This window comes from Gymnoscopelus microlampas (assembly GCF_963454915.1).
Source record: "Gymnoscopelus microlampas genome assembly, chromosome: 6".
NCBI lineage: Eukaryota > Metazoa > Chordata > Actinopteri > Myctophiformes > Myctophidae > Gymnoscopelus > Gymnoscopelus microlampas.
The window spans coordinates 44,765,658-44,786,851 of NC_139943.1; the positions used below are offsets into that span (position 1 = coordinate 44,765,658).

The following is a 21,194-nucleotide window of genomic DNA, read 5'->3' on the forward strand; positions in this document are numbered from 1 at the left end:
TTTGTTATGAAGTTTCAATCCTCACAGATATTCTATATGTTAACCTGAAGATATGAGAGAAATGTCATAATAAACATTTCATACAGAGCGTCAAACGTAAGTTACAAGCCTTCTTTTCTTAATTTAACACACAGTACTTTACATATTGGTTCAGCTCCAATAAAGGGGGATGTGCATTAAATTGATCACAAATAGTCCTCTTGACTCCCACACTCCTGTCAGTGTTTAACCCTCTGTCAATTGTAGAAGATTTAATTGGATTCATGTGATCATGCCTCCAATACATATTATGATCAAGGTATATCACAACCACAGTCAAACGAGTTGTAGAAGAACAACAAAACTAAATTCCTATTCCTATGATTGTGTAATATTGACACAGGCACTCTTTGCCCTTTAAATAATAATAATAATAATAATAATAATAATAATAATAATAATATATGACAATGGAGGGGATGACATTCAATACAGGTGTCAGGTGCATTGCAGTTGTGCCATATGTTTGTTTAATGTAAAAACATGACATTCCAGTTGACCTGACACTGAAGATCCCTGTTAATATTTGACTAATCCTGTTCAAGTCGGGAGACAACATGGAGAAAGCAACACAGAGCTTAATGGTTGCCACTGTTTGCAGTGCCAAAAATACAACAGTTCATAAATGACCTTTGCTTTAGCCTAAATTCTTTGTCCCACAGCCACTAAAGTGTCCTTCATTGGATTGTTTTCATAATTTATACAGATTTTGTTGTCACTTTTATGTAGAGCGACTTACAAGTAAATATCCTTTAGTTCCTAGTTGGACAACATTACAGGCAACTGAATCAGAATTGGAGTACAAGGCTGGGGCCATAGTGTGTAGTGTTCCTTTGATCCTTGAACATACTATTAAAGTTAAATACTAAATATTATTATTAAAGAGGAGTATCAGAAAGTCAGATCTTTCAACGTCTGTGTTGAAAGATCAGCTACTCTAGCGTACAAATTACTGCATACAGTTTAAGCGAGGGTTTTTCCATGGTTGTTCAAAAAATAGTTCAACTTTACCCCCAGCAGATGGCACTTAACGTCACTGCTTGCATGAAGCTGCCATAGTAAATTCTAAACAGTAGACATTGCACAGTGTGAGAAGAATGATACAAATGTTTACAAAAAATGTGCGATGTTGAAGTCAGCTTTGAGTCTCATCTTAAATGTCAAGAATATTGACTGTACAGTATATGAAAAGTCCATTTGTTGTTTCTGCCACATGTAATAATAAATAACAATTCTTAATCTCAAGGGACAAAAATACACAAATACGTACAGTACTATAGTAGTTAACTGTTTACCATTTACACAACTAGAATGATGTATAATTTAATTCCACAAAACAAACCTAATCTATATGTGCTGTATTTAAATTTTACAATCTCGGTCCAAGGTCAGCATTTACAGAGGCCTACAAATCAATGGTGTCACTGCACACACTCAGAGAATCAATCTGCCTGCACACATTGACAAACTCAGCCTGGACGGCCAGATCCCGTTCCAGCTGCCTGCTTTCACTCAGGTGTTCCGTACCCACCAGCCTACCAGATCCCTGGCTATCCTGCGAGGCTGAGCTGAGGGTTCGGTAACGCCTGTAACAAGGCAGGTGTGGGATGGCCCTAGGAAGACTGTTCTGGGAGACGTTCTGCCCTTTGTTGGCCCAGGGATGTGAACGCGTTTTCCCCGTCTCCTCGAGACCGCAGCATAGGCCCTGGGATGAGCTGCTCAGAGATGCCTGGCACAAGGAGCCCCACTGCTCTGGCGGTGATGGAAGCTGGTTGTGGCATGAAAGAGCGCCTCCCTGCTGGGGAGCTCGCGTCTTGGACAGGGGTTTCTCTTCATCCATTTCTCCACATGAAGAGGTTCGATAGAGGGCACTGTCTCCTACGCTATGGCCCTGCTTTGAAGAGCCTTGAGTGGGAGAGTTTAATGACAGGCTGGAGGAGGCGTGAACCATTCCTGGGGGGTCAAAGAGACTGTGGGAGAATAGGGCTTCGCTGAACAGGGCCTGGTCAATGCTGCGGGACAGGTTTATGGGAGATGGGGGGCGCAGGTCCCCAGTAGAGTCAGTGTCCAGGCCCAGGCCGTCCTGAGAGGCTGGCTGCGACTCTGGCCCACCTTTGGTTCTGTGGGGCGGGCTAGGAGGTGCAGGAAGAGGGAATATGGAGGTCCAGGTGTAGCAGGGATGAGGAACAGAGTCTATCCCACTTGGAGGGGAGTCCACCATCGAGCAAAGAGGCAGAGCCTCTGACTCTCCTTTAGTGATGACGTTACAGAGCATCACCTTTTCCTGTTTGCCCTGGGACCAGGGGTAGTGGTAGGGGACGCCAGGAGACTTAACAAGCTCCTGAGAGGGCAGACTACTGGGCCCTCCCGAGGGGGAGGAGCAGGTAAGACGAGACCAAGACCCTGGCCGGGGATGAGTCATAGCCCTGAGGGCGGAGTTAGTGTGACAGAATAGAGGCTGTGTGCCGATGAGTGACAGGCCCAGATACACCCCCACCTCGCACAGCCTGCAACCCAGCTGGTAGCCCCACCAGGGCCAGGGCTGGAACCCACGTCCTTCGACCCCACCCAGCCCGAGGGCGTGCAATATCCCGTACAGCTGTAGCCCTCCGCACCCCAACAGAGACAGGGCAGCTCCTATGCCGGCACAAGCTGCCCTACCCCAGTCCTTGACCTCTGCAAACGGGAAGCTTGTCGGCCGCATTACCACGGGCGACCCTCCCCCCTCGCTGTTGTCGTTCAGCCGGTAGATGTGCTTGGTGTCGGCTCGTATGAAGCAGTAGAAGATGAGGTAGGAGCACGAGAGGAGAACGGAGAGGCACACAAACAGGCCCCGGGGCAGGAGGAGAAGCAGAGTGGGGATGCCCGGCAGGAGCAGGAGGAGGCCCACACAGCCCATGGAGATGCCGAAATGCAGCAGGGACAGACAGAGCAACAGGCAGGGTTTGGGCAAGACGGAGAAGGAGGCAGAGATGGAGAGCGAGAGCGACAGGTGCATCCGCGAGCGCAGGGACAGCAGGAGGAAAGCGAGGGAGAAGGCAGAGGTCAGACATGGGAAGGGCAGCTCGGACATTAGGAAGGAGGCCAGAGGCGGAAGACGCTCTTGGTGACCGTAAGCGTCATAAACCAACGAGAAGGCTCGGATCCCTGCTACGGCCAGCAGAAACAGGTGCAGCAGGCTGAAATAGGGACATCCAGGTGGACAACGCAGGGGCAGGCCTAACAAGCAGATAACAGATATTAAGCCAAACACAGCGAAGACAGATCCCAGTCCGTAAATGTGAGCTTCCCATGCCAGTCCCCATGTAGCAAGGGCAGAGTTCCAGCCTGAGTACAGAGGGACAAAGAGGGGCGGGCGACGGGCCAGAGAGGGACGCTGTGATTCATTGGAGGTGAAGTCTTCTGGGTACACAGAGCTCGAGGATTGGTTTGAGATTTTGCAAGCCGGGGCTGTAGAGTCACGGTTACAGTCCGGGAGAAGGATTGTCCCATTAGTCTCTGAATCGTGCCACTCCTCACCTGGAGTCCCACCTGCAGAACAAATAACTCACAGTTATGTTTGACAGATTGGTACATGAAAGTCAAAAGAGATGTAAAAAGTTGAATCAAACTGTCAACCGAGTGTGCCATTATCCTGTGCTAGTGGGTGTGAAACATTTAGTCTCTTAAAACTCACTACATGCACACAGACAGAGCAGACAGAGTTCACCATAATGATTTTGAAACATGACAGGAATGACAGGAAAGCATTAATTCAGGCACATGCAACTCTATCACTCGAATGGACCTGTGTAGCAGGATTGATTTACTTCAACACATTAATGTATGTTGTCTCACTTGTCTGTGTCATGGAACTTACATTTTAAAAAGAGCTATGGAGAATCTGCAGTGTGAAAGGAGATAATCTATAATAAAACAGAGCAGGCTTGTAACTGGGAATCTCTAACTGGGTCACAGAGAGAGTGAGAGTATGAGAGGGAGAGAGAGAGAGAGAGAGAGAGAGAGAGAGAGAGAGAGAGAGAGAGAGAGAGAGAGAGAGAGAGAGAGAGAGATGTAGTAGATTAGGTAGTATTGACCTCATTGCTGCTCTCATTTTGTGTGACTATTTCTAATCGTGGTCAAGTGATACTTTGCCAGTAATAGTGTATTAATTTTAAAAGGATTTGTGGATGTTCTAATATTACATTATATTAATGTATATTGAAGCCTGATCGTGTGAGCGATAAATAATGCAAGTATCGTATTCTCTTGGTGAAAGGACATCTAGAGTAATAAAGCAGTGCTGGTGTATAAATATAGAGTCCAACCCAAGCCAGTTATCAATGAGATAATGCTTTGTTTCTGCTTTTGCAGGGGCTTAGGGGGGTGTACGTTGTGACTGAGAAACAAACAATGTTTCATTATTTAGTCGGTCTCTCAACTGGAATTGAACTGTTTGTTGTTCCATTATGTAGGACATAGCACTCAAAAGATTGGTTGAGGCCCATCTTCAGTACAGCCATAATTGACAAAAACACAATTATGATACAGGCTTCAAGTCCAAGGGCGGTACAAAAAATAGGTCCCTGATAAAAAAAAAAGTTAAAAAAAAAGTGAAAGCTGCAGTAGTTGCTACCCAAAGGACAGATTTTGGGACTCCCAGGGACACAAAATTACAATTATACATGATGAATTAACAACTAAGGCCTTATTTCACAAATGGTGAAAATATCCGTTCTACATGCTCACAGTGCGTCACAACTTGTTGTGAGCTTGTAGATCAGCTATTTTCTCGATTTGTGACCTTTTCTTTTTTATTACATTTTTGAAACATTTTGGAAAAAAATCATTGAAATTGAAATAGTTTTTGTGTAAAAGGTTAAGAAATTGGATAAATTATTCATGACCCGTAAGAATTGGTCGGTGTCCCATAATTGGGTTGCAACCCTGTGTTTGGGAAACAAGTGTGTTTGCGTGCTTGAGTGTGAGTGTGCATGAGTATATCTCTGTCCAATTTTTCACATTTCAATTGGATGACCTCACATGGAGCAATGGAACGTTTCCTTTTCCTCATTAAAGAGAGCGTGGCGGGCCCGTGTTGAGCAGAGGAAGGAATACATTATGGAAGGATTAAAAGAGGAAGATGGGGTTAGAGGACAGCGAGAACGATTTGCAGGTAGGAGGTAGAGAATGAAACCTTGGCGAGAGAACAGAGAAGTGATGCAAACTGCTCTGTGAATATAAAACAACTGTGTTTGCAGTCAGAATACATATTGGGAACACTTGGATTTAGAGTCTTATGTTCTTTGGTAGAAGGTTGAGGACAAGACTTGATTCTGAATCAAATAAAGGATGGAAGCACCTCCAGATAATCCATAACCATACTGCTTGCTTCACCAATATAACAAAATATCACCTTAAGATGTTGAGTATATGAAAACATGCAGTAACATAATTCATGTGATGCTCACCTTTGTCTGTCCTCGTGTTGACAGTTTTAGACTTTGAAAGGCTATCTGTAAAATCCTGTAACCTGTGTCCAGTGATCTGCTTGTCAGTGGCCAGTGACGGGGACAGACCCTCAGTGATGGCCGCAGGTCCAATGGACAGTGCTGAAGAGGTAACTGAGTCCGGACTGTTTGTTGGAACGGTGACGGACAGAAGAACAGGTAATCGCGTGTCATTTCTCTGCTTATGCTTGGCTGACAAAGTCGGCAGATTCTCTCCATTCTGTGAACTAGGGTGGAGTGTAGTGCCATACATGTCCGCTTTTCTAGACTCAGTTAGCCAATAATCTGTTGCTTGTCCAGGGGTAGTTTGCGCCGGAACTCCCCCTAATGAAGACCCTATTAGTCTGGCATCCACCTTTGATGTATAACCGTCTGTGGAAGCATCTGTGGGACTGAATGTCTGAGGCCATTTTTCATTTGGATAAGAAAGGGATATCTCTGAACTGTCCTGGGTGTCAGCATATTCACCAATAACTCCTTGGCTGTCGGTTTCCTCGGATGATTGTGAGAGCCATCCCAACGGTAGAGTCAGGATGTCAGCCCCTTTGGGTCCAAGCACAGGGTGCATAGGCGCTAAATTGGGCCGGTGGGGGCCTGGTGTTGGCATTATTTGATGCTGTGCTGCCGTTTCAAAGTCTGGCTGCGGCGTCTCCATGTCATCTTCTCCAGTTAAGGCTGCGACAAGTGAGAGAAGCAAAGAGAGAGAGAAGAGCAGAAAACAGAGGGTCCACGAGGAGAACATGGCGGAGGACTTGTACACTCCTCTGTGAGGTCGCAAGAGGGCTGTCCAATCACATGGCTGACCTATCCATGTACTCAGGTCACCAAATGTCACGTGCTTGGCTCACCTGGAGAAAAGATGCAGAAATTACATTGTTGCCACTACAGTATGGTGGGCCATAATTCAAACTGCACCTCTCACACACTACTACTTAAAATGTTGCCTCACAAACACACTACTGAAAACTCACATGCACACACTAGTAAAAGCCTCTCACATACCATAGTGAAACCTCACACACACACTACCGAAAATGTTGCCTCACCAACACACTACTGAAAACCTCACACATACACTAGTAAAGGCTACAATCTAATATGTTATTATACTTTATACATTGCTGCCATCTCTGTTGGTAAAGAACATGGGTCAAGGACAATACTGATAACTGTACTACAGGATGAGCATTCAACTGGGGTTAATTTTATGAAAGTATTTTATTGAAAAGCAATAAAGCAATTCCTTCACTTCACATCACAGACATTCCAAAACATACAAAACACACACATTAGCACATGTGCACACGCACACGCACTCACACTCTCACACACACACACACACACACACACACACACACACACACACACACACACACACACACACACACACACACACACACACACACACACACACACACACACACACACACACACACACACACACACACACGTGGCAACCTAAAAACACACAACAGTGCTATGCTACACATAAGCAATAGAAGCACAAAACATGCAGGTGCAAAATAAAGCAGTCTTACGTTTTTTTTGCTTCTCTCCCTCTCAGTTGCCCTGCTCTATTTCTACTGGTTCGTCTTGTTCTTGATGAGCCCTTAGCTCATAAATAGCCCACTTTGCTGCAGCCTCTCTCCAAGTGCAACAACACACATGCTGCTCCACATTGCTGCAATCCTGCAGTGTCTCTGCGTAGTGCCTGTCGTCCTGTCATACTTACTGTGCTGTGCCTCTCTCCTCTCCATCAGACAGTCGACACACAGACCACAACAGACCCCACCTCCTCCAGCCAAACTCCTCCATCCGTCTCTCTCTCTCTCTCTCTCTGCCGCTGCACCGGTCTGTCCGTCACTGACTGTTCCTCTCCGCCTGTGTAAGGAATCCCATTCTACTGGTTCAGTGGCACCATGGACATCAAAATAAATAGAGTCTCTTTCATGGATGTGTGAAAAGTCCACTGTTTCTCCCTCCCTCCACTATTCTCTTCTGACTCGTCCCTCTCTCTTCCCTCTCTCCCTCGCCTCTACAACTCTCTGCCTGTCTGTATCTCTCTCTCTCTCTCTCTCTCTCTCTTTCTCTCTCCCTCTCTCTCTCTCTCTCTCTCTCTCTCTCCCTCTCTCTCTCTCTCTCTCGCTCTCTCTCTCTCTCTCTCACACACACACACACACACACACACACACACACACACACACACACACACACACACACACACACACACACACACACACACACACACACACACACACACACACTTCAGTGTGTGTTATATACTGTAAATGCATGGTTTCTGTGGTTACTCACTGGGCATATTATTCATCGGGGTTGTCAGTGTTATGGGACAACACACACACACACACACACACACACACACACACACACACACACACACACACACACACACACACACACACACACACACACACACACACACACACACACACACACACACACACACACAATGACAGAGGGGAGGGAGATAGCAGGAGAGATGAAAGAGAGTGAGAACAAGAGTGAGTGACAGAGAGAGAGAGAGAGAGAGAGAGAGAGAGAGAGAGAGAGAGAGAGAGAGAGAGAGAGAGAGAGAGAGAGAGAGAGAGAGAGAGAGAGAGAGAGAGAGAGAGAGAGAGAGAGAAAGGGAGCATAAATATGCCATTGGGGCAGAGGCTCACGTTTATCTATTAGTGTGAGCAGCACTCTGCATTTAACTAACCACAAGATCAATACATTGGTATCGGCTGCAATTTAGCTCTAGTACTGTCCTTGCCCTTTGTCACCGTAAACATCAAGTCAGCGGATTCATTTGAAATACACCTTCATGATGACAAAATCTGAATGTTCTGAATCTGAATGAATAGTGCACTTATGGTTCATCAAATTATACTGTTCAACAGCACAGCACGTTTAGCTGCACATGTATGTTTGAGTAATAAATTATGTATGACTGCAGTAACATACATGCATGTCCATACATGCCTCTGCACCCTCTGTGTTCTAGTGGATTTTCTATTTTAAATGGGAATTACCGACGTAACGCCCTTGATTGCCATTCACATGACCCTCCGGCCCCGTCCATTATGTCTAGTGACTGTGACAACTGCCGTCCCTCTCTGTCCTTGCATGCAGTGCCAACCCAACCCCCTTCTTTTGAACATTACCACACTGCTTTAGATGCTTCTTCTTTCCCCTGTGGGGGAAATCCGACGGCCTCATGGCCTAATTCAATTCCTTGGATGTTTCTAAAATAGACACTGGTCCACATACCTTCTGATGCATTCAAACGACACGGAGCACAAAGCAGGAACACAAAATGTGCACTCTCTCTCCCCCTGTAAACCTGATGTAAGATTGCAAGTAGTGTGAATCTATGGTTTCCTTAGTTCAAGGACGGGCTTCTAGGAGGAAGTGAGGTTCACTCAGAATACCTCATCATTGAGTGGATCCACCGTTTAGGAAGCCAGGACTTTTGGCAGATTGGACAGACCACAATCTACAGCAGTGTTTCCCAAACAGTAGGTTGTTAAGGGTTGCAAGTAAATATATATAAAAAAAATCTTCAATTCTTCAATCTTCAAATTTTCAATCTCATCTCGTCTGAGCAGCAGTTTCATGCTGACAGGGCAAAGGGCTGCTTCTCCCCATTCATTCCCATCAGGACTGATGAAAGAAACTAAGCACAGAAAAGGCACGCCTTCACTGACAATTTTAGATCTGTGGTCTCCAACACTGGCCCTTGGGGGGCCCTGGAAACATATGTTCAGCACTGGAAGAGTTTGAAACCACTGAGTTGAACTGTCGGTCAATGATAATGACAGGAGCCTCCAGAGGGGCCTGACTGACCCGTTGTCCAATGATGACACAGGAAAGCACCAAATCAGCTGGAACTAAGGGGGTCTGGAGGGGAACAATGACAGGCCAAACACATGAGCTCAATCGGGTGCATGGCCAAATTATTGCCGCCTCACACCAGCGATCCAGAGTCATTGAGTATCTGTCCTCTGTTTGGACAAGTCATCCTCCAACAAGATGTGGTCAGCAGGGACTGGTGAAATTCACTAGGCCTATACAGCCACATACAATCCGTCACTAATTGCAGAGGAGGAAGTCACCATCGGACACAATGGGCAACCGCAGGCACGCATACACGTGCTATGCTATAGTTCTGGACTTGACCGAGGAATCAGTTAAGCACATAAAATCATGTAAGAAAAGAAATAACTGTCAAGACAAGTCAAATTACCACTTATGTTAAATGCATAGTATACGTACAATTCAGATGTAAATGCACTAGTAGAGTCTATAGACAAACTGGTTCAAATTTAAATGGAATAGCTTATAAGTTACGATTAAATCACCCAAACCACCCAACAAAGACAATTCTATGATTGCAGTTCTGTGCGGTCTATTGTTTGTAATGTAGGAGGAATCATTACTCAAACCACTGCCAAAGTTTAAAGTTGGCCCTGTTGGAGACACTTATCTGCCATGTATAATTACAGAGAAGAATGAAGCTAAGCAGGTGCAGCTAAGCAGTTAGCACAGAATAGATAGCCAGCAATGAAAATGACTCTGACGGAATGCACTGCTGAAGGGGAGAAGATTAGGTTGTCAAACGTTTTACTCTGACGTGAATTGCTCATCATCAACACATCTTACAATAGTCATTCCTAGAGCTTAAAGTCTTGAGTTGAAATATAAGAATCACTTTCATTCTTTTAAGTTATTTTAACAGTAAGTTATTAACCATCAAATGCATTCTGACACATTGTGACAACCAGTTTTGTTTTTCCGAAACCAGTTTCGGAAAAACGTTTTTTTAAGCTATAACCAAATATATATATATATATATATATATATATATATATATATATATATATATATATATATATATATATATATATATATATATATATATATATATATATATATTATTTTTTTTTACTAACAGAATCTCTATGAATGATATAATTATCATCAAGACCCTTCGTATTCTATTTTAAACCATGAATGTAAACCATGATTACTTGTTGATCATCCTCTGTAATGAGGATTAAAATGAAGGAATTTGCTATGTTGAAAAAGTCTAACTTTTATTAAACAGTTATGTTTCAACAATAAAATAACAACATAAAAAACAACATACTATAGGGACGATGGCAGATGTAAAATTTGCTCGCAGACCGTTTGTGCACGATGGGAGAGTGCAAACTAACCAACACCACCTCGGGACTCCTGATCACTGCCTTTCATTGGCCCCAACCAGCATCAGGGTCTGAAGCTCTGCAGTGTTGCCAGCTCCGCTGTCACGCTTCAGTGTGTCTACGTAGGTGGTGCGCCTCTTTTCCATCCTATAGATCCATGGCATTCACACAGTAGAATTTTCCTACTGTACTGTGAGCATCCGTGTCTCAATCGCCTACACCAGAACTGATTCTACTGTAGCCACAAACTGGACTATTAACAGATGTTTGTTTTTTGAACAGATTCATCTTTAGAAAGACAACTTCAAACAGCCTTAAAAGTAGCCTAAAATAACTGAATTTGGCTAATTTGGGTTAAACTAAAAGCAGCTTTAAAAGAAGCCTAAAAGATCAGAAGGCTCACACATTTAAATCGTCTTTCCAGGATTTTGCATCATCCAGCCAAAAGAAATTCAGCCCATGAACTCAAGCCTGTTCCTCAGCTTAGTTTTGAATAGAACTTACTCCATCTACTGGCTAACTGGCTAACTAAAATCTTGAATAAATAATGAAATAATTAAATGAATGAATGAATGAATGAATGAATGAATGAATGAATGAATGAATGAATGAATGAATGAATAAATAATTTTGACAGTTCACAGTGACACTGACAGATAAACAAGTTTGTTGTCAAGTCAAGCAAAAAAAAACAACTACTATTGATCCTTGGGGGCTGGTGGGCCGATGTGCTTTAGAGGGCTCCTTACATAACCAACACCTGATGCAATTCAGTAGTGTTGGGATAAAACGGCATAGTATATTTTATCATAGCCTCGCTATTTTGTAACCATGCAGTTTCAACACTGTTTTATAAGAAAATGCCCATGATGTGTAGTAAAAAGGGAAATGGTTCTTAGCCCCATCCGGGAAGGGGGAGGTCACTGATTTAGCTATACTGAACGTAGGTGACCTCGACCTGTATTGCTGTGAAACTTCTGAATGAGTAGATTTGTAAAAGGATTATCGTTGGAATGTAGTGTGGATTTGTGAGACTTTAAACAACTGCCTACTTGTTTCCCATTATGCTGTTTTATTTGGAACTTAACTATTATTATTCATTTTATTTTTTATCCCACAATTTTGTAACCCATTTTTCACCCAGTGCCAATGCCTAAACTTGTAATCCTGGGAGGTACTCTCCCTCTGCCAGCCTGGGGAGAGCCCCGAACTGAGCTCATGCTTCCTTCAATGCATGAGGAGTTAGCAGGCTGCGTGGAAGGAACACGTTATTCCAACCAGTTCCTTTCCCCTCCATCAGGCGCCCCGGCTGACCAGGGGGAGGCAGTATAGAGACCAGGATTACTGCATGTTTTTGTGAGGGTACCTACCCTAGGGGACACAGGGAGAACATGCAAACTCCGCACAGAGAGGCCCTTTCACCAACCCCACCTACGGTATGGGCACTGATGACGCAGAGGAGAGAACACGGCCCCAGCGCCCACAGCGTCCCCGGCGGGAATTGGACCCAGGACCTTCTAGCTGTGAGGCGACAGCGCTACCGACTATTTGGAACATATAATGACACTAAACTGGAGTTTATATGTAACTCTTTTCTAAGCAAAATATTGTAGTTGGGTAAAGGGGGTACATGGATTCCGAAATCAGGCAAAGAGGATACTGGGGCCAGAAATGTTTGAGAACCACTGAAATAGACCACAGGCCTGGGCCCAAGTCACCATTAGCCTTAGGCCTACATTCGTTCACAGTCGTTATTAACCATCAAATGCAGACACATTGTGACAACCAGTTTTGTCTCGTTCACAGTCACAGCAGGACTTCAGGCAGGAGTCACTTCACTTTATTATCCCATTCAGACCATTTGGAGAATCAGCCATTCTTGTTAGCCTACCCAGGGAACAGCTCCAGCTCTAAAGAGATGGTCGAGGGCACTGGCAGGACTCAGAGTAGGCCTATGTATGTCCCCAACTTCCATGTCTTTTGGATGGAGAATATAAGTTAACAGCCGGAACAGATGCTTTACAGTATTGGAGCAAAGAGAGCTCTATCACAAATAGGGCAATAAATAATACAAAGCTACAGAATTGATGCTACAGTGTCTGTTGAATGAGCTGAGCTGAATGGGCTACAAACCTGTGTAAGTGCTCATCCCTGCAGTTGCAAATTAATAAATATCATGAAAACCCCCCAAAAATTGAGGTCCTATTCAATTCATCAACATAACATTTATAATGTTATAAATCAAAATGACAGCAAAAATCAATATTATCACAAATATAAAACACTATTTAATAAATAGTGTCTTATATATAAATAGTATTTATACATAGTAGAAAGGGGGGGGGGGGTGATGGTGGGCTTCCATAACGGCATTTGCTGGGTCCGACAACAAACAAATATATACACTTTTTTATTTGGCCACTTTATGATTAGGCTTTTATAAGTCAACTTCGCTCTTATGTTGAAGTCCATTTAAGCCGGTACATTTTACGACGTAGAGGCCCCTCCTGGTGATGTTGCCATGGCCGGTTCGCGACCCCAAGCTGTGGCCAAGTTAGCTGTTAAATAATGCTATCTGATTAGTGTTGCCAGATTTTGTGAGAGAAACGAGCAATTAGGCCACATGAGCACTTTAAACCTAATATGCATCGGCTATTTGAAAATAGCCGATCTACAAGCTCGTAGATCGTCTACAAGCTCGTAGAGATCGTAGATCTGCTATTTTCAGATCTAGCTCGAGCGTGTAGATCTGAACCCAGGTCCTGGGTACAACACCAGGACCTGCTATTTTCCAAAAACTCTTGAAATAAAATGTGGAATATTAGGAATAGCCTATTTTTGAAACATTCTAACTAGAATGTGTGTTAGAATTTCTAACAACACAAATGCTCCCTGGCACAAAACATTTTCATGAAAATATTTGAGAACCATTGGTTTAAATAATAATAAGAACATTTGGAAGCAAGCCTTAAATATGCAACTACACTTGTGACTTTAGAAACACGCCCAGAAAACTGCAACCAGCAATTATTTACAAGCAACTTTACAGAAAAACAAGCCCTAGGTCACTTATAATAAGCGGACATGGCAACACTCATCTGCACGCTTCCACTCACTGAGGGACGCCTAGTGGCAGATGCTATATTGCAGGTTAAATATAAATGTGGAGGAAGATAACTTGGCTATCGTCCACAGAGGCTATCTGATTAAACACCTCTCTGTACTCGAACACAGAAAGGCTTTGGAGATAATAGCCTTATTCAAGACAAAGTATGATAGCTGGTTTAAAGGAATATACGCTAAACAAGTTTATGTAAGTACGTTTATGATAGATACATAACGATTGATACTATAGCAAACGAACGAACGAACGAACGAACGAGTAGCACCAGGTGGACACGTTTTGTTTACAAGCCTTTTTTTCTTCCCCTGTGACCATTAATGCTGTCTTTTGAGAAATTATAATGTTTTTGAATTTCGCATGTTTTACTTCATTACAGGTGGATACATAGTGACAAATGTGCTTTCATGGTGCTAACCATAGACTCCCCCCCCCCATCTCTCTGTAAAATAGTAATACTATTATTTAGTGCGTAACAATGCTGTAATAATAATGTAATAGTGCTTTCATGTATTCAGGCGTTAACAAGCTGCATTTAAAGAGACATGATCTGTAGCCAGATTTAAAATATACTATTAGTTTTTTAGTCAGTCTCAAGGTTGCAACTATAACTTTTGATACAAATGCATTTTTATCTACATAATAATACTATATTTCTCAAGTATGAGGAAGGACTCAAGCTGTTGTTCTCACTTTTGTAACCTTGAATTTTTTCCCCTCTAGATCCTCTCACCAATTGTCTTTGATCCCTCTCCCCATCATCAGAATCCCTGCCTGATATCATGATGCTTGGCAGGGCTGGCATCAGCAGTGGGGTCAGTGCCCATCGCCTCTGCAAGAACATCACACTCTACCTGAACCAATCTGTGTCCCCTGGCTCTGTGAAACAGACCCCGTCCCCTGTAAACACTAAGCCCCTCCTGGTGATGATGCCATGGCTGGGCTCGAGTCCCCAAGCCGTGGCCAAGTACTGTGAAATCTACCTCCGTACTGGCTTTGACATTCTCATGGTTGAGAGTGAGGTAAGGATAGCATGAATACCTTCTAACCTTGAGATTTAAGGCATTAACTGTTCTGACTGGCCTGTGTTCTCTCCTTACTCAGTGACTCCAAACCTGGGGGCCACAGGGGTATTCGAAGTGGGGCAAAACAATAATCCAATCCAATCCACTTTATTTATATAGCACATTTTACAACTCAAGGTTTCCAAAGTGCTGCACAGAAAATCAAAAAGCTAAATACACGATAGCCTATAAGCTAAAAAACAGGAAAAATAACAGCAAAAAACAGTAAAACAGCAAAAACAGTAAAACAGTAAGTAAAATAAGAAACAAAAATAAACAACAAAAGGAGACACATCGCTAAAGAATACAAGACGCAGCACCGTCAACAGACAGAAAACAAACAATACAATCTTAAAATCAATTCTGAAGCGAACAGGGAGCCAGTGAAGTGAAGCCAGAATCGGTGTGATGTGGTCACGTGGACTAACTGTAGACGTGCAATTGAGGCTTGGTTTAATCCAGCATAAAGTGCATTACACTACAGTAGTCCAAACGTGTGGAGATTAAAGCATGAATCACATGCTCAAAATCATTAAAAGAAAGCACAGACTTGATTTGATGATTCAGATGATAAAAACTGGATTTATCTGTTTATCAAGTTTAAGCGCACTGTCCAATTTGTCGCCCAGATTGGAGACAACAGGTTTAACATAAGGCTGCAGGGAACCCAGGTCAGTGGGTACAACACCAGGACCACTAGGCCCAAACACCATGACCTCTGTTTTACTCTTGTTTACCTTTAGAAAGTTAAGAGCCATCCAAGCCTTAGGGCGGATTCAGACTATGGTCCCGAGTGCGCACCCCGGACCACTTGGGTTGGTGTGAACGTTGCGTATCGTTCCCCGGAACGGATCACCATACCGTACCCGAGACCACCTCCGGAGGTAGTCTCGGATCCGGATCATGCATACTCGGGTACGGAACGATGCAATGTGAAGCCATCCGTACCAACAGAAGGAAGTGGACTTCTAATCATATGCTTTATATATTCTTATAATGACACATTATTTTAGCTGGGTTATACCTTCTCATAGTTCTACTTAAATGTTGACAAGAAATAATAATCCCGCTAGTGTTTGAGTAGCGCGAGCCATGAAAAAACATAAACAAAAAACACATGTGAAGCGTAACGCTGCCTCTAGGATGAATATACCAAGGATTAGTCCGTGACGTCACTGACGTCACTGCTAAAATACCAAGGATGTATCAGTGACGTCATGATCATATTGATAATAACAGAGACGCGAGAGACAACGTTACATTTTGAGGTTTCAAAGACCAACGCACACACTGCTTTGGTTATGTATTGTTGTTCTGTTATTATTATAACTCAAGACAACGTCAGGAACACAGTCAAACTTTATTATTCACTCTGCACTCTGACAAGTGACTGTGAATAACATTCTCTATCTCCCAAAGCCCCTTAGTCAACAGCGCCCCCATGAGGCACATATTTACCATTACTGTTGAATTAAGTGTACTCGAGTACGGAAGAATTTTGGCCAATGTGAATGCTGGCCAGCTGGGAGAGGCCAATCGTACTCGGGAACGGTTCGAAGCAATCGGACCCAGTCTGAATCCGCCCTTAATGTCGCTAAGACAATCAGAAATAGGTGTCAGGGGGCTGTTGCTTTCATTTTTTAGGGGCAGATTTGTGAATCGTCTTTGTAAAGGTGATAGGAGATGCCATGTTTCTTAAAAATTAGACCCAGGGGGAGAAGATATAGGGGAAAAAGTATTGGCCCAAGGATCGAGCCTTGAGGGACTCCGGAAGACAGGGGGGTGGAAGACGATACAAAATCTCCAAATTTGACTGATTATAATAAATAAAACAAACATCTAAAATAGGCATCTCAGCATAGTCAACCTACTATATTGAACAACAGACCAAACGCTACAAGAGTGCAATGGCTTGAATTCAACATCCTAATCACCCTGACCAAGCCAACCAGATGGCGCTCCTTCTCGCAATGTGGGTATAAGTCTGTTGCTAAAGGAGCTCCTCTGCCCTACCACAGTGTCATGTACTGTAGGGGTTGAGAGGGATTGTCCATGATGGTTCATGGTTACAGTCTCCCAATGGCGTTGCAGATCTACATTTACTGTAAACAAAGAAAACTAAAATGGAAGTACCCGTTCTTAGACCCTCAATTGGGCGAGGAAAAACTGCAAAGAAAAATAAGGTGTCCACAAAAATGTTGGGAAAAAAAACTATCCGATGGCTGATTAACTGGAAATTTAAGTTCTCAGACTGGATGCACATTAATTAGTTGTAGAAGTGCTTTCTAGGTGATAGGTGGCTTTGTATGCTGTATAAATCCCATTTCACTTTTGGTTTTAAGGGCTTGGCTTTTAAAATAAGCAAAACTCTTGGCTCTAAAACTGCAGTTGACAGGGTCCAATGTTAAGTTTTTTTCCTACTTGCCCTGCAGAGCAAATACTTATCCGATCTACTTGATCCATCTGACAAATGTCTTCTTGTCCTGCCAAGGAGGTACCGTTGCCGGTGGTGCGGTGTGTAGATTTCTCTGACAATATACTTCTAACTCAAATCCATTGCCTGTTGATTGTGTAAAACAGTGTCTTCAAAAAATTATTTACATTATATTTAATTGTAAATTAAAATGTATTCTAAGTTCCTATTACTATTTGAATAGCATGGACTGGTAAAGAAGCAATATGGCAGAAACTGAACTGATGAAATCAATCAGAAGTAATTTCCGACATACTCAGAACAAGGTGTCCAGACTTTAAACTTTTCTATTAAAAGCACTGGTGCTGTACTCGGCTATCAATGTGTCACACGTTAGCTTTTAGATCCGTTTTTTTTGGGGGGGGGGGCACGTGACATGACTCCACACTACTGTGTGGTGTGTGTGTGTGTGTGTGTGTGTGAGACACACTGTATGATCTTGATCCTCACACTCAAGCTGACCAAATGAAATGTAGCGAATTTCTTCTACAGTCAATATATGTTTGTGTCTTGTGTGCACCAGATATTTGATTATAATGACATGACTCGTCTCTTGAGACATGACATGACCACATGTCGGTTGCTTTTGAACAGGATGGTAATGGTTATGCATGTTTCATCACTGTGTACACATGTAGACACGCACTGATAATGAACATGCAGCAAGGAGAGACCAACCTAATGATCATCATGCATGCACTTGCACAAAAGGGATCGGGTGACGTGGCAGACAGGGACTGCACAACTTATAGGAGATTTTGAGAACAAAAGCAAAACATTGCGCTCAATTGGTACATGCACGACCAGGCAATTCTGACAGGTTTAATTTCCTCCAATAGATTTTCACTTCCCCCGTGCAAGCCTTAAGCGTTGCCAAGCTATGTGACTCATAGGGCAGGAGCCTATCTCCTGTTTCTGTAGTGTAAGCTGTGAGGTGGCTTGATGTACAAGTGCACCCCCTGGACATGACGCTAGTATGTCACAGCGTGTCACCCCCAATGCAACCCTTGATGCTGAGTGCAAAGCAGGGAGAGATTGGGTCCCATTTTAGTCTTTGGTATGACCAAAGGCCAGGCCAGCAATCAGGCATCTGTTATTGTCGGACTCTGGCTGATAAAGACACAAGGAAACCACAAGGCAGTGGAAAACATTTCCCAAAAGATAGATGACTAACTTTATTTTAACACTTGTTTGCCAGATGCGCAACATACAATTCACTGATGCAGTTGGAGTTTGAAACTTGAAGTATACTGAGTCATAGTGGAGGTGAAACTTGAAGTATTGTTCTCTCTGTCATAATTCAGCTGAAAAAAGCTCTTGTCATGATTCAGGTGTAACGGTTCTTGTGTCATGTTTCAGGTGAAACACTTCTTGTGGCCACGCTGGGGGCTGGAATACGGTGCCGAGGTGCTGGAGCTGCTCCAGAGCGAACGCTTCGTGTCACGGCCGTTGCTCGTGCACGCCTTTTCCATTGGTGGCTACACGTTTGCTCAGTTGATGGTTCACATTTCCCAAGACACCCAGAAATACCAGGGTTTTACACAGAGGGTCAAAGGACACATCTACGATAGCCTGGTAATCGGCTCTGTGGAGAGGATGGCCATAGGTTTGTTTTACCACTTAAGCCCTAGATACTTTGTTGTGCGACGAATAGCGAAAATAGCCGATGTACAAGCTTGTAGGTCTGCTATTTTCGCTATTGTAATGGTAAAGATTCATTTATTATGGTGTACATTCTTTCATTTACTTTACGCCTTGCTGTAATATGCTGTATTGTCTTCCTTGAATGCTGGAATGTGATTATACCCAAGATAGCTTCAGGCCAAGGTGTTAATTCTGACATCACTACCCTAAAAGGCGTTGGCCTGCATACAAATGCAGCCCAGCATGTCTGGTTTCAGTGTTCAACCCCCGATGTCTTGAGGACTATAAAGAAGTCTGTGAGATACATGTTGGAATTCTTGGGGAGGAGAGAGCAGAGGGAGAGCATGGCAACTTTGCTGTTAGGCCCTGCACCGAACATCTTCTAATAAATGTTGCCTTATTCTTTCACCCTGAGTGGATTATTATTTAAAAAAATCTTTACTCTCTTGAAAAATGTCTCCTATAATGACATATTAACATGAGTTGGCTAGGTAAAATCTAATGACTACGTTATAGTAATTTCAGACACAATCAAATCATAAAATGATGATGTGCCACCAAGCTTGACAGCTGTTGGCTAAATTAACATCCAGAATTAAAAGTGATTGAACTCTATATTATGTCAATAATCTTAATCGAAAGCCCTCATTTATATGATATTTCTCCTCCACCCCTTCAGGTCTAGGTAAGAGCTTAATACCTCAGTTGGAGAGCCTGGTGAAACATTCCAGCCTATTGTACTTTGGCACTTTCAAGCGGCAAACAGTCGATTACTTTGAGCGAGGTATTGAGGTCTTCCAGAACACGCCGATCACTGCTCCGGCACTCTTCTTCTATTGTGAAAACGACCCGCTGGGTGACCCGCGTGTCCTGGAGCAAATTGCTTACTTGTGGCAGCAGCGTGGGATGGACGTCACAGTGAAGTGGTGGGAGGACTCCATTCATGCAGGTCACATGAAGAAGTACCCTCAAGAGTACCTGACCACCCTGGACACGTACCTCCAGTCTATCAGCATGATTCCTCTCAAAGCCAAAATGTAACTAACCACAGATAGAGCCACGGTTCAGTGCAGAGCAAAAGTGATTCAACATTTTTGCTCCATTTGTTTTTGGTGAGTTTTTGCATGTAAATGCAAGCCTTCACCAGAATAACAAGGCAACATAACGGTGACCAAGATCTGTTTAAAACATGTTTTACTCATTCATGTATTCAGCAGATAATATATTGTAAAATATATACTTGAAATGTCTTTATATAGACGGGTATAGATCTATCTGTCTGCCTGCCTGCCTGCCTACCTACCTACCTACCTACCTACCTACCTACTTACCTCATACAGGATTTGTTCATTTCACTCTGAGAGTTTACACACCAGTTACATTTGTACACTCTTAGTTACAAATGGATGAATTAACAATGAGGATTTTGCTGTTTAGAGTAGTTGTAAGCTAGTGAACCTTGGAATTGAAGCCTACTGCACTCTTAAGTTGTAATGTACTGTATGAGGGTGTCAGTTTACTGCCTTAAGTCTGATTTACTTATAATATTTATGTTTTATATTTGTGTCTTTAGGATTGTAAGTGTGAATGTCTACTCTCAGGGAAATGTATATTAATTCAGTATAATATTATAATTGTGTTTCTCTCAGGGAAATTAATGTTCATATATGATTCTAATTATAATGTTATAATGTTCTCACTTATGGTTGGTCCAATTTAATGGAATAGTTTTTACTATGAGATTGTGGGCCTACCTATATGTATATTGTCTCCGTCGGGTGGAAACCTGATATGTCAAAAACTGTTAATTTTCAGGATTCAAATTTAAAAAATCTGCAAAAGTAGCAGATCTTCAAGCTCAAAACGTGTCGCGGCGTTTTGAGCTTGTGGATCTGCTACTTTTGAGTGACGCTGTAGGATGATCAAGTAGGGCGTTAATTTACGAAAAAACACAAAAAGTTTAAATATGGAGAAAATACGTTTCTGCCCGACAGTAACGATATGCTAATCTTCCACATTTTGTGTGGTAGAAAACGAGCTGTAATGTACTGTGAGGCATCATGAATGTATTGAATTTCATTCAACTGGCAAACAACTAGGCCTATCTAAATACTATGTTTAATTTATGTTCCCTTAATTTAGGGCTGCATGAAA

General features: G+C 42.9%; 2 protein-coding genes across 2 annotated transcripts; one reads left to right on the forward strand and one right to left on the reverse strand.

Annotated features, from left to right (window-relative positions):
- Nucleotides 1–1,400: 1,400 nt before the first annotated feature.
- On the reverse strand, nt 1,401–10,884 carry prrt4a (proline rich transmembrane protein 4a; the record flags this gene model as incomplete). The annotated part of the gene is made up of 4 exons (XM_084059598.1): nt 1,401–3,570; nt 5,490–6,203; nt 9,263–9,431; nt 10,798–10,884. 4 exons carry the CDS (start codon nt 10,882–10,884, stop codon nt 1,445–1,447), a joined length of 3,096 nt encoding a protein of 1,031 aa, XP_083915724.1. The 3' UTR covers nt 1,401–1,444.
- A 3,759-nt stretch (nt 10,885–14,643) lies between these two features.
- Nucleotides 14,644–20,783, forward strand: LOC311047533 (transmembrane protein 53). Its single transcript, XM_084060280.1, has 3 exons — nt 14,644–14,881; nt 18,756–19,002; nt 19,720–20,783. Exons 1-3 carry the CDS (start codon nt 14,645–14,647, stop codon nt 20,079–20,081), a joined length of 846 nt encoding a protein of 281 aa, XP_083916406.1. The 5' UTR covers nt 14,644; the 3' UTR covers nt 20,082–20,783.
- The last annotated feature ends 411 nt before the right edge of the window (nt 20,784–21,194 follow it).

Excerpts from the sequence above, each read along its gene's own strand:
- LOC311047533 (XM_084060280.1), top strand. The coding sequence starts at position 14,645 with ATGCTTGGCAGGGCTGGCATCAGCAGTGGGGTCAGTGCCCATCGCCTC. Across the intron at positions 14,882-18,755 it reads TTCTCATGGTTGAGAGTGAG|GTGAAACACTTCTTGTGGCC; the intron begins GTAAGGATAGCA and ends GTCATGTTTCAG. Across the intron at positions 19,003-19,719 it reads TGTGGAGAGGATGGCCATAG|GTCTAGGTAAGAGCTTAATA; the intron begins GTTTGTTTTACC and ends CCACCCCTTCAG.